This window comes from Falco cherrug, unplaced genomic scaffold (genome assembly GCF_023634085.1).
Source record: "Falco cherrug isolate bFalChe1 unplaced genomic scaffold, bFalChe1.pri scaffold_41, whole genome shotgun sequence".
NCBI lineage: Eukaryota > Metazoa > Chordata > Aves > Falconiformes > Falconidae > Falco > Falco cherrug.
The window spans coordinates 401,187-417,202 of NW_026599482.1; the positions used below are offsets into that span (position 1 = coordinate 401,187).

At 45.8% G+C, this 16,016-nt stretch overlaps 1 protein-coding gene and 1 long non-coding RNA gene across 2 annotated transcripts; both read left to right on the forward strand.

Annotated features, from left to right (window-relative positions):
* Nucleotides 1-659: 659 nt before the first annotated feature.
* Nucleotides 660-5,373, forward strand: LOC129735135 (ankyrin repeat domain-containing protein 26-like). Its single transcript, XM_055700494.1, has 4 exons — nt 660-786; nt 2,730-2,943; nt 5,118-5,301; nt 5,365-5,373. Exons 1-4 carry the CDS (start codon nt 660-662, stop codon nt 5,371-5,373), a joined length of 534 nt encoding a protein of 177 aa, XP_055556469.1.
* Nucleotides 5,374-5,714: 341 nt separating this feature from the next.
* On the forward strand, nt 5,715-9,440 carry LOC129735152 (uncharacterized). The gene is made up of 3 exons (XR_008730598.1): nt 5,715-5,901; nt 7,057-8,010; nt 9,321-9,440. It is a non-coding gene; the product is annotated as an uncharacterized LOC129735152 (long non-coding RNA).
* The last annotated feature ends 6,576 nt before the right edge of the window (nt 9,441-16,016 follow it).

Below are 16,016 nucleotides of genomic sequence, written 5' to 3' on the forward strand. Positions count from 1 at the left end.
ACCAGAGAATCCAAAATTACAGTTCTTTGACCTGTAGGAGAAGGATTCTCGGTACTGAAGAGAGCTAAACCCCTGGTATTAAACAGGGAATGCACATAACCGTATAGCTACATGTCTGTAGCTGTAAGATTTCTGTCACTTTGCGTGAAGTTTAGGGAACAGTTATTTCAACTATTTGCTTAATATCTTGCGGAAAAATTAGCCTTCCAGTAGACATTAATAGTACACAATAATTGTTTCAGTCTTGAACTATATCTAGCAAAGTTACTATACCAGATTTTAGTTTAATTCAGTTCTGCAATTAAGTTTTCAAAGCTACTGTAGGTATTATTCATAATGCAAAGTAAGCATTTCAGTACTGAAATATATTTCTGTTTTCTAGACCTGCAGCAACACCCAGGAGTGAAAGGAACGAGGTACTGTAAAACTAGTTTCTTGGTAAACAGTCTCTATCAGCTTTTAATCACGTAGATGGGAGCAGTGTTTATGTAGTGATCAACCAGATGTACAAATTGCTGCTGGTATGCAGCTTTATTGTATTTGAGACAAATCTGTGGGCTGTGAAGGAGAGAATGAATCATTCATGCATTTGTAATGGTCTGTAATACTAGACAGTGGAATTACAGAAAGTACTGTATTTTTTGTAGGTCAGCATACCAATGGAAGTAACTGATGGCCCTGGTTTAACTCACTCATCTGACCCAACTTCAGAGGATGTCCGGTTGGAAGCTTCAACCTACAAGGAGACTATGCTGCTGTTGGAAGAGCTTGGTGTGGTTCATATGGGTATGTTTTCAAGTCTCTGTCTTCAGCTGTTACAAGTTCCCCTTAAAACATGATTTCTTTGTATGCGCTCCTAAGTATTTTAATTTCATATTTTGATATAGTATCTCTTTGTGACTAGAGATCCCCCTCAAAAGCTGTGAAACTGTCACCTGACCTGAGATGTTGCCTGCATTACCAGCCGATGTGCCTTACGTTATCATTGGTTCTCTGTCTAGTCAGAGCTGGAGAAGCAGTTTCTTGCAAAGTACAGTTCAGCTCCTTCTAATGCGGTCATCAAAAGTCAGCAAGAGCTTTTTCTTCTTTATATCCCCTTGATGTGGTTTACGCCCAGCCACACCTAAACACCTAAGCACCACACAGCCACTCACTTGTTCCACCCCAGTGGGGTGGGGGAGAGCATCGGAAAGGGAAAAGTGAGAAAACTCATGGGTCGGCATGAAAACAGGTTAATAGCAAAAGCCACGCACGCAAGCAAAGCAAAGCAAGGAATTCATCCAGCACATCCCATGGGCAGGCGGGTGTTCAGCCATCTCCAGGACAGCAGGGCTCCGTCACGCATAACAAATACTTGGGAAGACAAAGTGCCATCACTCTGGATGTCCCTCCCTTCCTTCGTCCTCCCCCAGCTTTATATGCTGAGCATGATGCCGCATGGCATGGCACATCCCTTGGGTCAGCTGGGGTCAGCTGTCCCAGCCGTGTCCCGGCCCGGCTCCTTGCGTACCCCCAGCCTGCTCGCTGGTGGGGTGGGGTGAGGAGCAGGAAAGGCCTTGGCTCTGTGTGAGCGCTGCTGGGCCGTAACGAACACATCCCCGTGCTACCAACCCTGTTTGCGGCACAACTGCAAAACATGGCCCCGTACCAGCGACTGCGAAGAAAATTAACACTATCCCAGCCACAACCAGCACACCCCTCAACAGCTAATGACAAAGAGTACAGCAAAATAATGGCTTTGCTTAAAAATAGTAAGTACATATATATAACAAATTTCAACTGTCATAAGATGCTTGCATATATGCACAAGGCATTATATAAACATAAGCATCACTTACTAGGGCTCTTAAACTATGCTAAAATTTCATTAGGCAAGTGTTAACCTTGGCCGAAGGCCAAACTCCCCCCCCAGTGCTGCCACTGCCCGTCCTTGACAAAATGGGGTGAAAAAGCTTGTGGGTCAGTGTGAAGGCAGGGCTGTCACTTCCCAGGGACTGTCACTGGCAAAACAGACTCCACCGATTAAAATACATTTGGATAGTGAGAAACAAAGACCCCAAACCTGAGAAGGACACGTCGGCACCCCCCCTGCTCAAGCTCTGCCGCGCTCCTTCCCTGCCACCTCCCCAGGCAGCGCGGGGAGGCTGCGGTCGGCAGTCGGGACGTAGCAGTTTCTCTGCTGCTCCTTCCTCGTCCCTTTTCCCTGCTCCAGTGTGAGTCCTCCCCCAGGCTGCAGTCCTTTGGGGAAAATCTCCTCCAGCCTGGGCCCTCCATGGGTTGCAGGTCCTTCGGGAAGGATCCGCCTGCTCTGGCACGGGGTCCTCCGCAGCACTGCGCTGTGGGTATCTGCTCCAGCATGGTTCTCTCCGGGGCTGCAGGGGAATCTCTGCTCTGGCACCTGGAGCAGCACCTCTCCCTCCTCCTTCGCTGACCTGGGTGTTCGTTTGCAGGGCTGGTTTTCACATGCTTTTCCCCTTCTCTGCCCGTGTGGTGGTTTTGCCCTTTCCTACATTTGTTTTTCCCGAGGAGCTGCCAGCACGGCTGAGAGGCTCAGCTGTGCCCTGCGGTGGGTCCATTGAAACCGTCCATGTCCAGCACGGGGCGACCCCTGGCTTCTCACAGGGACCTTCCCACTAACCTGCCACCTGCACCTAATACAGCAAAGCACTGAACAGCTTATACATTGGGCAGTATTTGTGCAGCTTTGTGTCTTTTCTGTCTCAAAACAGGTTCTGCTACTTTGTTGAAAATGCAAAACATACTTCTTGAATATGAACGGAGAATAGAACGTCAGAAAAATCAGTATAAAGCGCTCTCAAGAGAAGTAAGGAAATTGGAAGACGAAAGGGAGGAGTCACAGTTCAGAGCGGAGAAGACTCAAGATTTGAAATCCGTGTTGGCTCACCAAGAAGCAGAATGGAAAAGGGATATCCAAAGCCTTAAGTATGTAAATTGTGGTCTGATAATGTATTATCTTGGTAGTGGTTTTGTTCCGAAAGACACTGATGGTGCAGGCAACAGGATGAGAAGTTTCCAGGCTTTTGGGTTTGGGTTTTTTGAATCCCGTGGGCCAGTTATGCTATGAAGTACATAATGTGAGAGGGGAAAAACGTCCGGATACCAGCTCCATGTACAGTCTTCTGGATGTTGTTCTAACTTTGTTTTCTAGCAAGAAAAGAGCAAGAGAGTGTATACAGGGAAATCAGATTTATAAGAGAGATTTGAGAGATGGTTGGGTGTTTGTTTTTTTTTCATTTTGTCCTTGCAGCTTCAGTTGGCCTATAATACTAGGATTTCTGGTAACTCCACCCAGTGCAAGTCAAACCAGAGCTTAGAGCATTTGTTTGCTTACCTGTTTGTTTGTTGGAAGGGTCAAGTTTGGGATTGCCCCTTTCCCCACACTCCTGAGCTAGACCCGGAGGCGTGAGGTTTCTCATCGCTGTTGACATCACGTCCGACAGGGGTGGCCAGCAGGCACCGTAGGCAGTTGAGCAAGGACAACTGCAGAGCCCTGGCCTGGGAGGGGAGATCTCCTTGTGGTGACCCCCGGTGGGATGGCGTGGCTGGGGAGCTGGCCCAGCAGGGCCAGGCGGCCCAGGCAGAGAGCGAGCTCAGCAGGAGCCACCGTGAGCTGGCAGCTGGGGCGGCCCGCAGCGGCCTGGGCTGTCTGGGGGGCAGCAGTGCCAGGGCACTGGGGGCAGTGAGTGCCCACCCCTCCTCAGGGCTTGCTGAGCTGTGTCTCGAGCCCGGGGTCCGGTTTTTGGCCGCCCAGCCCAGGAGATCTTGCCCAGCCCGTGTGAGGTCGGCAGGGAGATGCCGGGCTGGCCCGGGGGCAGGAGCACCAGCCCTGTGAGGGGAGGCTGCGGGAGCTGGGCCTGGGGGAGTTGGGCCTCCCAGCGCGGGGGAGGGGAGTACGAGGAAGACGAGGCCGGTCCCAGCTTGGCCTGGGTTTGACTTCAGCAGGTGTTCAAAATCCTCAAGCATCTGTCAAGTATAAAGAAGTAGTATTTTCATTCTAAGTGAATTCTCCAAGCAGCGTTAAATTTATTTTTAATTCGCAACTTTTTGCGAAATTACACTAGAAATTACATGTAAAGCTTTTTCCTTGCAATATACACCATTCAAATACAAATGCTTCTGTCAGTCTTTCAAGTAATTTTAGTGGTGGTTGATTCTTGTTTTGCAGAATTTCTAAAGCAGGCTTTCAATTGGCAGTTCTTCCCTTACGTTGACGATTTTTTTAAATTTATTTTTTTGTTCACTGTTGCGAGTATATGGGAAAAAATAGTCAAAATAATGATCAAACACAAAGCTGCTTGCTTGTTTGGGTACCGTGGGCACACCATGGACCGTTTTTTACCATGTCAGTGCTTATTGCTGATTGTTTCAGTTGGTAAAGAAGCTGACCTTCCATAAGGCTTTCCTTGTAAGTCAGCTTCAAAATGGAATTGCTGTAGTTTCTCCCAGAGGTAGATCCAACTGAGGTTTAAAACTGTTTTTAATCGTATTCAGCTTAAACCCCATGCATTTCTGAATCTGGTTTTGAACACTGACATCCTTCTGGAGTAAACAGAAGCTGCTTGTTCTGCCTGTGGTCAGCAGTTGTTTTAGACTTACAGAAGGCTTGCTGAAAAATTGTTGGGTCTGCCACAGATAAGTGGCGTGCTGATTCACCAGTGTTGCTTCTGGTCACTGAATCCGTAATGTGTAGGCAATGCTCAGTATACTAAGAAAATGTATACTAACCATAGTAAAAGTTTGCGATGCTTTGATCTGATGAGACAACAAACTCCTTTTTCAGCAAAATGGCTGTAATATGAAGATGGGTTTTTTTAATTTTATTATAGAAGTGTGCACACTGGTGTGTGTTTCCCTATACAAACTTACAAATAACTGATAAATCACTCAAAGTTTTTTTTCTGTATCTTGTACAACTGATACCATGCACAATGGAATAAAGTTAGAATTCTTTAAAAAGTTGAAAAGTACAGTAAAAATATGAACTCTGAAAACGTTTAACATTTTTTATGGTTTGAGTTGTCTCTGCAACTCCATCATGTGGAATATCTACTTTTATATCAGTGCTTTTGTTTCTCAAATACTCCGTTAAATCCCAGATGTTCTTTGAAACAAGAAGAAGAAAAGAGGCTCAGAGTAGAAGTGCTGTGTGAGAAAAGGAGAGAAGACCTCCGAAGGAAAGAAGATCAATATTGTAAAGAGATGGAGGAGAAACAGAAACTTGAGTTACAGTCTAGGAATTCAGAAATGGAGTTAAGAACACTGAGAAAGCTCTTGAAACAGGTATATTAAATAATGAATTAAACTCTTTGTCTTATTTTCTGCTTCTTTTCAATTGTATTCCAGTATGCCTAGAGAAGGAGGCGCTTTGTTCACGGAAGAGGCGCTGGATAACAATTGTCAAATTTTGAGAACAGTAGAGTACAGTTGGTTCACAATTGGGTTGTTCTTTTTTTTTTTTTGCTTTGCAGTTTATTATTCCTTTTTTCCTTTTTCAAAATTTAGGTTTCATTTGTATTTCAGGCAAAGCCTGACCTTTTTTTGAATTACTACAAAACATCCTGTATTTTGCCTTCTTAAATTTTCCTAAGAAAATTTAAATTTTTTTATTTATAGGTGGATTATCATAACGGTGGGGAATCAAAAATGTTTTCAAGTATGCAAGGGAGAATGGGAAGATGTATTGCTAGCTCTGTTTTTTCTTAAGATGCAAGCAGTTTTATTGTATTACTGTAGGCTGAAGAGGAACGTGATGAAACACAGAGACAGCTCTCTCAGGAAAAGAGGGCCAGAGCCCTTCAAGAAGGAATTTTGAACAACCACCTTGGGAGACAAACGGAACTAGAAGAAGAGACAAGAAGATCTATAGGAAAAAAATCAGAGGTAAGCAGATTTTTTTTCTAATAAATCAAATTTCACCATGTTTGTTTTAAAGTCATAATAAATCTTACATAGCTTTTTCTGTTTCTTGATGGTTTATTTACTGTTTACCCGTGTAACTTACCTGGGTAAATACCTTTCTTGTTTTCTCTTATGTCTAAAAGTTCTGGAAAGCAGCATCACTCCTGTATGTACCTGAATTACTTGTGCAAGTAGGAAACTAATAGAAGACACTATTTACCCCGTTTCTTAACCTATCTGTTATTTTCCATTTCATAGACATTTTGTCATCGCTTTTTAGGCTTTCTAGCAGCGAAACACCTAGCTACCTATGGCAAGGTTGACCAGGAAGAAAGTTGTTTGACAGTGTTTGTGTTTCCATTGCTTTTTTTTTTTAAATTAGTTATTCCCTTATTGAACTTACTTCAAGTATGCCTTTCTTTGCCACCTCCACATAACTAAAATTTTATGATCGACTATCAGCAATGAATTCAACTCTCTGTAAGAGTCAGAGTAACTGGAGGAGAAAAAGCAATCATAAACACTGTATTAAAAAAGATCTTGAAAAGAGTTTACTGAATTTCCTAAAGAATGTGCAGTGCCTGGAAGCCTTTTTGTTCTTGGCTGTGCTGCCCAATAAATGTAGGGTGAATGTGTTTAAGTGGAAAAAAGTTATACATACAATAAAGAGGAAATATACAGGACTATTGCATTCCGGGGGTGATTGAGTCTTATAGCTAACTTTCAGTAATACAAAAGGATAAGTGTTCAGAAGACATTTGAGAAGGAAATTACCCTTTCTAGCCTTGTTTTTACCAGATCTGTAGCACAACTAATTCAACCTTAAAGGCAGTATTATAAAGGCATGCACATACAAGAAAGCGCTGTCATTTTAAAAGCTTTGGTTGCTGGTTTAAGGGGGGGAAAAAAACGAAACTGTGTATTTGGGATGTTCATTTAGGTTTTAAGGATATGTTGCACTTCCGTTGTGTACGTACATTGTACATGTGCATGGGTTCACAGAGTAGCTTATTGCCTGAAACTTCATCTTTGAAGTCATGCTTCAGTACTAGAAATGTTAAAATGCAGTTTATTGCTGCAGGTTTTTTGTAGATTCATTTCCCAATTGGCTCTTTATTCATTTTCCCTGTCATTCAGGAATCCAGCACTGATAGAGAACAGGATCTGTTGTACAAGAATCAGTTACTACAAGATGAGATTGCTATGCTAAGGCTAGAACTCACTCAAGTAAGACTTAGGCACCAGGAGGAACAAGGAAAATATTTAAAGGAAAATGAGACCTTGAAAGAAAAAAATGAAGCTCTCAAAAAGGAACTTAAACTGAACAAGGAAGCATTAAGACAAATGTTTTTTCAGTTCAACGCGGAGCTGGACTTAGTAAAGACAGAATCTGCAGTGCTGACTTCCAAACTTGAGCAGACAAACAAAAGCAAAGACAGACTAGAGACAGAAATTGAATCATTTCGTTCCTCCCTGAACGCTGCAGTTCAAGAACTTGAACTTCATTTGTCATCAAAAAGCAATGCTGAACGAAGATTTCCCAGAGAACGTGATGAATGCCTTTGCTTGCAAGTCGAGCTCCATCGTGACCTCTCTGACGTGCAAGAAACCAACAAGAGCTTGTCTCTGCAGCTGTGTAAAGCTAAAAGCAAAGCTAACAGGCTAGAAAATGAGCTTCACCAGTTGAAGCAAATGCTCAGAGAAAAAGCTTTGCTTTTAGAAATGACAAAAAAGAATTAAGTCAAGGCCAGTGTCGGGCACAGGAATGTGATCATGCTCGACAACTTGAGAAAGATCCAGTAAGCGAACCTGTAATAAAACAGGAGTCCTTGCAGGAGCGATTGGCCCAGCTCCAGAGTGAAAACCTTTTTACTCCATCAGCAATGGGAAGAGATGCAGAACAAGAGGATCATGAAAGAAAAAATAGTGGATTATGGGCAGGACCGTTTTAATGACATTTTCAACAAACTTAGAGCTGATACAGAAAAGCAAGTTTATCTAATAGAAGAGTGAAACAAGGATTTAAATGCCAAGTGTACTGATTTAAGGGAACAAGTCTTTAAATATGAGACTGACGTAGTAGAAAGACAGGTAAAGTATATGCGTAGAAAGAACAATTTAAAGTTTGTCCGTTCTTGAAATCAGTTTGTTCCTACAATGTATCCGGTGCAAGTTACATGCATGGGACCAAAGAATACTGATTTGTTCTGGTTTGTTATGTTTCCCTCGGAATTGCGGAAAGTTTTGGCAGCGGGGATATTAGTCCTCAGATCTAAGCAGAGAACAGAAAAAAGGTATCCAAGTCTAAGCTTTGATCAAGAAAGGTGATTCTTCTCTAGAACTTTTTTCCATCTATTTTCCTTAGTCCATGTTATGCCCTATAGAATAGTCTTAAGTATTGGATGGTTTTGATGTAAGTATTGCACTGATGACATGAATGAGAGTGGTATAAAAGGAGGAACCATCCAATACACGAGGGCTGAGAAATGAAGATACAGAGAAGTGAAGTGGTTGGGGATAGATTTATATGAAGCTTCTATAGAGGGGAAAAAATAGGTTCTCTGTAAGCTGCTATCAAGACTGAAGAGTATTAGTAATGTCCAGCTGTTGATTTCTGTATGTGTTTTGAGGGTTCTGAGGGGCCTGCCTGTTCCTCAAAGTTCATGTCAGACGGTGACCTTAAGCTTTCTCTTTTATGATGTGTAGCCACACTCCAGCAGTACTGTCAATCATTGTGAACTGTGACTTGCTTTGTATTCTTACTACCAAAATAATGGGTTCCTTTTGAAGATCATGTGAGAGAGTGTGTGTGTGTATATGTATATAGCTATATATATATATGAGCTATCCAGATTTTTGTAAACCTAATCTATCAGTATTTCTAAAACGAGCTGAGTAAGAAGACTACAAGAGGATGTGATTCAACATACCCTTAAAGTGTATCTCAAAGGAGCTTTCAGATATTTGTATTCATTTAATTGTATTTGTATAGTGAAGAAACAGAACAAAGAACAATCTAACACAAAGTCCTGCCTTCAGTCACCGGAGTAATATTTGCAGTCAAACTGTGGCTCTTGGATCACAACAGATTTCTTTGGGTTTTGTTAGGAAAAAATACCCGATTGCAGTGTGTTCCTGTGTATTGTTCAAGGAAGAACAATACCTGAGCCTTTTTTATGTGTTAGGAAACAGAAATCCTCATGAACAGCTGCTGATAGTCAAAGGTGCTCAGCTGAGAAAGATGATGAGAGGTCATCATCTGTGCAGATGCCTGCTGGTGGCAGGCAAAATTTCATACTTTTGGGTTCAATCTAGACAGGTCTAACTGTATAACAAAATAAGTTAAAGGCGTATTTCATGTTCTTAGAACTTTCTTCATGCTCATTTAACTGTTTCGTTAGGGCATGTTTGGACAACTGCAGCAGGAGCTTGCTGATGCACTTAAAAAGCAATCTATGCCAGAAGCTTCACTTGAAGTTACTACGCGCTACCACAGTGACCTGGAGAGAGACAAGCTGCGCTTGCAAAAGGAGTTGGAAAAAAAGTTGAAAACTAAGGTACTTAATGTCTGTAACTATATGAATAAATCTGAGTGTAGCTGTTGAAAGTAGGAGCGAATGTTGTCCTTTTGCACCACCTTTTGCAGTGTTCTTACGAAAACTGAAGTATAGAGGGAACCAGAGGAGCTTTGCAGGAAAGCTGTAGGGTGATTCTGTGTGTGTGTGCATGTCATCTTATCCCCCAAAGTTGTAACCTCATCCTGTCGCTTCTAGAGTATTCCTTCTTCCCACCAGCTCCAGCTGCTGTTCTTGGTTATGGTTCCTAAGGTGTGTTTTACACTCCACATCAACCTTGGCCATAGGTCTTGGACGGGGAGAAGAGAGCTTAGGCCTGTTTCTGTGTAAGTTACTGCATTCTCCTGCGCTCTTGTCTTTTCCGGCCACCTTACTTTTTCTTCTGCCACTGTTGCTTTCACAGACGCAGAAGCAGAACATGCTGGCTCTGACATCCAAGGACTTGCACAGCACATGGGAGGAGCACTTGAAGTCAAGATCCCACCTTGAAGAGCGCGTTGCTCAGCTGGACGAGGAGAAGGCTGAACTGTTGCAACAGGTGAGCCCAGAAAATTCTCCAGGCACCGAGCCAATACCCAGGAGAACCACATGCACCTTCTGGTCAGGTTCTTACATATCATTTTCTGTTATCCCTGCCATTCAGGCTGCGAGTACCTTATCGTTTGGGGGTCATGGAGGAAGCAAATAAAAGCTAGATGGGTGTCTTTGTGTAAGTTCTGGAGTGGCTCTGTTGGGAAGAGTTCCCAGTGTGGTTTGCTATCAGTTGAGCACATCGAGCAAGGCCACAGTTCCCAGTTCTTCCTTGGATTTTGTGTGGTCATCTTCTGACCCCTTGGTTTCTGGGCAGGTTTAAAATGCGTGATGTTTCCAGTGCGTGTGTGGAGGAGCTGCTGTATGTTTTCAGCGTAGCGGGAGCTTAAAAGCCTTGCAGGAAAACATACTGAAGGAATGCTGGGTAAATGAACGAGTGCTTGGGAAACAAGCAGCGCCTGCCAGTTGCCAAGGGACAGCCTTCCCCTTTTCTCCTTTTCTGTAGAGGGAAAATGGAAGTACAAAGTCAAAACAGCTGCCGGCTCTCCTCTGGTGTGGCTGAGAAAACACCAAGAGGAGGAAAACCAGCATGTGGCTAAGTAAATGCCCACACAGAAGAGGTGGAGGTAATGGCTGAGGGGAATAAAATGTTGAAGAACTCCAAAAGATCAGATTCCTCCACAAGCCCCTGCCTGCTGGTTGCTGGAAGATCCCATGAAAGCTTTGGATGAATCCGTGTTCTCCCATGAAGTGCATACCTACGTAATCCCTACTATGAGCAGAGGCACTGCCAAAAGTGTTCTCCAGCATCTTTTCCACCTGTTATGTCTAGAAGAGGATGGCCTTTGCTTCAGCGAGGGCATCTGTTTCTGTAGTTACATATTGGTCTGTTTGATGTGAAACCTGAAGGGATGGAATATCCTCAGGAATTCCGTCCCATGGCATTCTGTGGGACGTGGCTAACAGATAGAGACGTCCAGCAGCTTCTCTGTGGAGAGCGCTAGATGCACAGACTGTACGTAGGTATTTTTCCCGTGCTCTGTGTGTGTGATACATCTTTCTTTTCTCTTTTGAAAGTGTGAGAGTGAAAGAAAGGAAGTGAAGAAGCTGGTAGAGTTGAAACGCCCAGCTGAACTATGTCTGGACCAAGAAAAGAAAATAAACCTCCGCTGCAGAAAGACTGTAAGAGGTACGGCTTTTTAGCGTGGTGAAGAGGTATCCCTGCGTAGAAGTCATGTTTTATTAAACTTTAGTGTAAAAATAGGTGTACCTAACTGTGAGCAGATGCCAGCCTCGTGTTAGTTCTTGCAAGGTACTTCTGTACACCAGCCCCTAGTTTTCAATAGCTGCCAAAACAACTGCAGATGCAGGTTGCCCTGCAGTTCTCCTGGGAAGAAGGGAGTCTTTCATTCCTCTTTTCAGGTGAAATCTGGACTCTCCAAGTGTATGTGGCACAGGAATACTGTTTTTTCCTGGTGATTCCTGGTGTGTCAAGTACATTAAAGATAAAGCAAGCGGTGTCTGTGCTGTTTACATGAGAGTATGTGAAAAAGTCCAGTTTTGTTCCTTTGCTTCATTGTTTTCATGACTAGTTTGCAGTGCAGGTTGAAGAGGCTGCTGAGCAGAGCTACGAAGGAACTAAGGGTGTATGAGGAGAGAGGGGGACTGTCCCAGCCTAATTTGCAGGGAGAAGTGAAGAACAGGTATTCTGAAATGGTCAATGAAATCGGCAGATTAAGAACAAAGGTGAGCTTTATTTTGTTTAGGTTATTGTGGTGGTTTTTCTTTTGTAACCTTTGTTCTTTCTTTATACTTCTTTTCATGTTGTTGATTTTGACTACTTTTTTCTTGGCTGTATTTCTGAAATTATTTGGCTGGGTTTTGATGTTCCTTCTATGGTCACAGTAGTAGGCGACTGTAATACTGATGTAGCTCTTAGGGGTAAAGATGGAAGTGTTACGTACACAGCAGTATCTGCGAGGGCACATCAGGGGTAGGCTGTCCTGCAGAGGAAGGGCAAAGCAAGAGCCACAGCAAGGCTGGCAGGGTCTGTGACCACACAGGCCAGGGATCAGCCCCACAGGCCCTCACCAAGAAGAGCAGAAGAGTTCTGGGGACAGTTCTGGGGACAGTAAGCAGAGTGCGCCAAGAGTGCAGATCACCAGGCCGGTCCATAGGGATGGGCAGGTCTGCAGTTCTACTGGGCCGTCACGTCCATGGGTGAGGGTCAGGGCTGAGAGCAGTGAAGGCCCAGCACAGGCCTGGCTGCAGCTTGAGGCCGTGGCAGCATCGTCGGGCTCCGACGGATGCATTCCCTCTCGGAAGAGAGGGGAGTAATGCCACCATCACTCGGAACAGCTCTGTGCAGTTGGCCTTGCCCAAGGTCACCCCCTGAAGCCTGTCTCAGGCACGAGTTGAGCAGGAGGCAGGTGGGGGTTTGCTTTTCGGAATGGTGTCTTTGCTTCCCAGGGCACAATGCAGTGTGAGGTGGTGCGGAAAAAACCCTGTAACTTGTTGCTTACTAGTAGCTGACTCAGTCCGTCTTTCCTGGTCTTAGAGACCCACAAATGGTTTTGAGGTTGCTCTGCGGCGAATGAAGAGACGGGACACAGCTTGATGCAAGCAAATGTCAATTTATTGTACAGAAGCACGCGTTTTTATACACTTTCAGAAGCTGCGCGTTTTAAACTAATTGGTTCTTGAAGCTAAGCATTGCATACTAGGCAATCCCTGATTGGTGGTTAACTACCAGCAATTAACCACAAGGTGTTACCTTTCCTTGGCGCCTTCCGTCTCCCACTCCCCTGTGCTCTGCAAACATGCCTCATCATGTTAATTGTTGTCTAGACAAGCCCCAGCACATTCCCCTCAGCTAACTGATTGCCACGCGTGGTCCTAGTTTCCAGCCCGCTCCTGCAGATCTGCAGGGGCTGCTTTTGCTGCTGGCTCTTCGGTTCATGAGAGCTCTTGGGACGTGTGAAGGGTGGGAAGAGGTTCAAAGGAAGAACCCGGGGAGCTCATTTCAGCAGTTCAGCTTCAACAGTCTCTATATGGAAAATGAAAACCTGCCCTTGTGCTGCCACTGCCAAAACGTGATGTGCTGGGAGTCGGCACGGAGACCTTGATCCCCTAAAAGCTGTAGAGTCTGACAGCGCCTCCGTGGCAGAGACCAGAGGCTCTTTTAAGGGATGCACTAGGTGCCCTGTTTAAAAATCAGAAAGCCCTGGCCCGGGTTCCAGCGCAGGGCAGCCTCTGCGTGGCTGCTCGTTAACAAAACTGTGTCTTTTTGGCAAAAGACTTTCCGCTACAAATGCAGTCAAATATTTGTCTAAGCAAAAGGTAACCCAGCAGTCCCTCCCTGAGCAAACCGGCAATTGCTTTGGGATTTTGCTTGAGTTCAAAGTGTGCCTTTGTGGTTGTGTTGGGCCTGTGAAGGCAACTGCCCAGAGCAGGTGAGGCCACATTCAGCTTTGCTTTTATTTCCTTGGTGCCTGCTTCAGGTTAACTTCCTTGCACAGCAGCGGTGGCGCCTGCCGAGTGCCCCAGCACCTCTTAGCGCAGCCCTGTGTGCTGCAGGGAGCTGCGCCAGCTGGCCCGGCAGCAGCCAGGAGATGAGCTTGTCCCTTCAGCGCTTCACAAGTGACAAATAAAAGAAGCTACTCCTTTCACAGCACCGCTTCTGAACACCCGATGGTGCTTTGTAGCTGCTGTGATGGTGCCAGGTGCTCCTGTGGGCTCAGGCTGAAACATGTGTCATGGGCTGGGATTGTCCCTTCCCTGTGTCCCACTGTGTTGTCTGATTTTTCCCTCTCGCTTGCTTCAGATCACAGAAGCAGATGCTGGTGTTTGAAAGTGCCTTGCAGGAGAGGTTAGGATCGGCTGGGGCTGTGGATGACCAGCTTGCTGTGAAGCCGAGGAGAGCAGTCCTACTGCAAATGGAACTGCCAAGTGGTGCCAGAAGCTGCAAATGCCAACCCAGCTGTTGTGGACTGGGTTAAGGCCGTGTGGGTTTTTTCTTGGCCTGGAGAAGTTGGAGGAAGGACCGTCTGTGGCGTTTAACGTGGTCTCTGGAGCCGACCGTGGGAGGATCTTGCTGGGCCGTGGGTGCTTGGGTATTGCCATGGTTTTAAATGCACGTGATGCCAAGCAGTAGAGAGCTGCCATGTGCTTAGGCTCTGAGGGAGGTCGGGTATGTCGGGTGGAGGAGAGGAGGGGCTGGTAGTCCCCAGCCTGTGGTGCCCCGCAGTATGGGGCGGGATGGGAGATGCCCTGGCAGGACCCTGCTAGCTGAGGAGAAGAGCTGGGTGTGAGGGAGGAGGGACTGCTCCTGCTCTGCATCTGTGACAGACCACTAAGCCCCGCTCCTACAGCGTGGTGGTACTGCAGCATGGTTCTGTCCTCGGTGTCGTGGGGGCTTAGATGGCTCTTAGCTGCCAGAGGAAACAGGAGGCCAAGAGGGCTGGGGTTAAGGCAGCGTCAGCCCCAGGAACAACTACTTGACCGATCCTGTAACTGCATAGATATGGGTGTCCTTGACAGCTGTACCCTTTCTTGTCTAGGTTGAGATGTTGTGCCGATACCTTGCAGAGTCAGGTCTGAACCTCTGTCCGGAATCTATCCATCCTTCTGTGGCACTGTCTTCTGGCAGTCGCAGCCTTGGATACTGCCTTGTTGACTTCCATGTCAGAGATTCCCCTTGAACTGTGATTAACTTCTTGAGGCTTGTAAATTTTCTTCTGCATGTACACAGAGACAGCTGTCTGCATTAAAGGGTGTCATAGTATTAAGGAAAAAGAAAAGCTAGGAGGCATCACACTTGTTAGGGCCAAAGATTTTGCTTTGTTTTAAAAAAGCAATGGGAGGAGAACAACTTACTCTGCAAGTAACTGCACAGTTAATGTCTCAAGAATGCAGGCATTTGAAATGCTGTCTTGCTTCAGAGAAGAAGTAGAGAAGCAGTTCAGAGTTTGGAAGTGAGATGTAAACTAAACAAAGTGAGAAAACGAAATGGGTTCCCAGCATGGGTATAAAAAGGGGGACAGCAAAGCCAGGGTTGTGCGTTCAGGTCTGTGCTACCAAAACCAAAATGAAATCGTTGTTCTCCCCTACAGTGTGGGGCTGCATTGCTCAGAACGCGGCAGGGGAAACACGGACAAAAGGAGCCACCTTGATTTTCCTTCTTTCTCATCGGGAAACAAATACGAAGCCTGTTCTGGCTCAAGAAGACTGAGCTGCCTATTTGGGACTTCATCAGGTGTCAGTGGGTAAGTGATCTGACTGCAGTTATTTGTTAGAGGATGTTTTGATAGCATCTAAAATGATTGAGTGTTGCAGTCAGTCCTTTCTTGAACCGAGCGCTGGAGTTCTTCCTCCATGGGTTAAAATGGGGGTAGTGAAGGCTCCTTCTGCACCCCCTCGTATAAGCTGCCTGTGGCAGCACTTCCCCCCCCTCCCTGGATCCTCACTGCAGCTCTTTGCCTTTGCTGCAGCTCTGTGTCCTCTGCAAGACAGCAGCCGTGTCCAGTTATTCTGTGGGTTTGATGGCGTGGGTGCAGCAATGATGACAGGAAAGGTGCTTCTGATGTGCCTGTTTCAGACCCTGTGCAGGGGTTTTGGTGTTCAGAAGCTGGAGAGTGCCTGTGCTGTCAGGGTTGACCTCGGAGCCCGCAGCAGGGCTTCTGGGGGGTGCTGGCTGACGGTGCTCTGTGTCCTTCTAACGCTGCAGCAAAGGAGAGGTTAATAATGCAAGGTGCCTGCTCTTGCCCGCGGCTGTAGGCTCCTTTGTTTCTGCAGGAGGAGAAGAGCTGTGTAAACAGTGTTTCCCCGGGGCTGGGGGGAAGGATTTTCAGCCTGGGTGGAGCAGCTCCCTGCATGAACCAAGTTCTCTGTGCCTCTAAAAGAGAGCAGGGCCACCAGCCTGGTTTGGTCAGACCCCGCTAGGATGGAGCAGGGTGGCTCGCTTGTGCGCTGCGCTGTGCACGAGTGTGATCC

Excerpts from the sequence above, each read along its gene's own strand:
- LOC129735135 (XM_055700494.1), top strand. The coding sequence starts at position 660 with ATGGAAGTAACTGATGGCCCTGGTTTAACTCACTCATCTGACCCAACT. Across the intron at positions 787-2,729 it reads GCTTGGTGTGGTTCATATGG|GTTCTGCTACTTTGTTGAAA; the intron begins GTATGTTTTCAA and ends GTCTCAAAACAG. Across the intron at positions 2,944-5,117 it reads AGGGATATCCAAAGCCTTAA|ATGTTCTTTGAAACAAGAAG; the intron begins GTATGTAAATTG and ends GTTAAATCCCAG.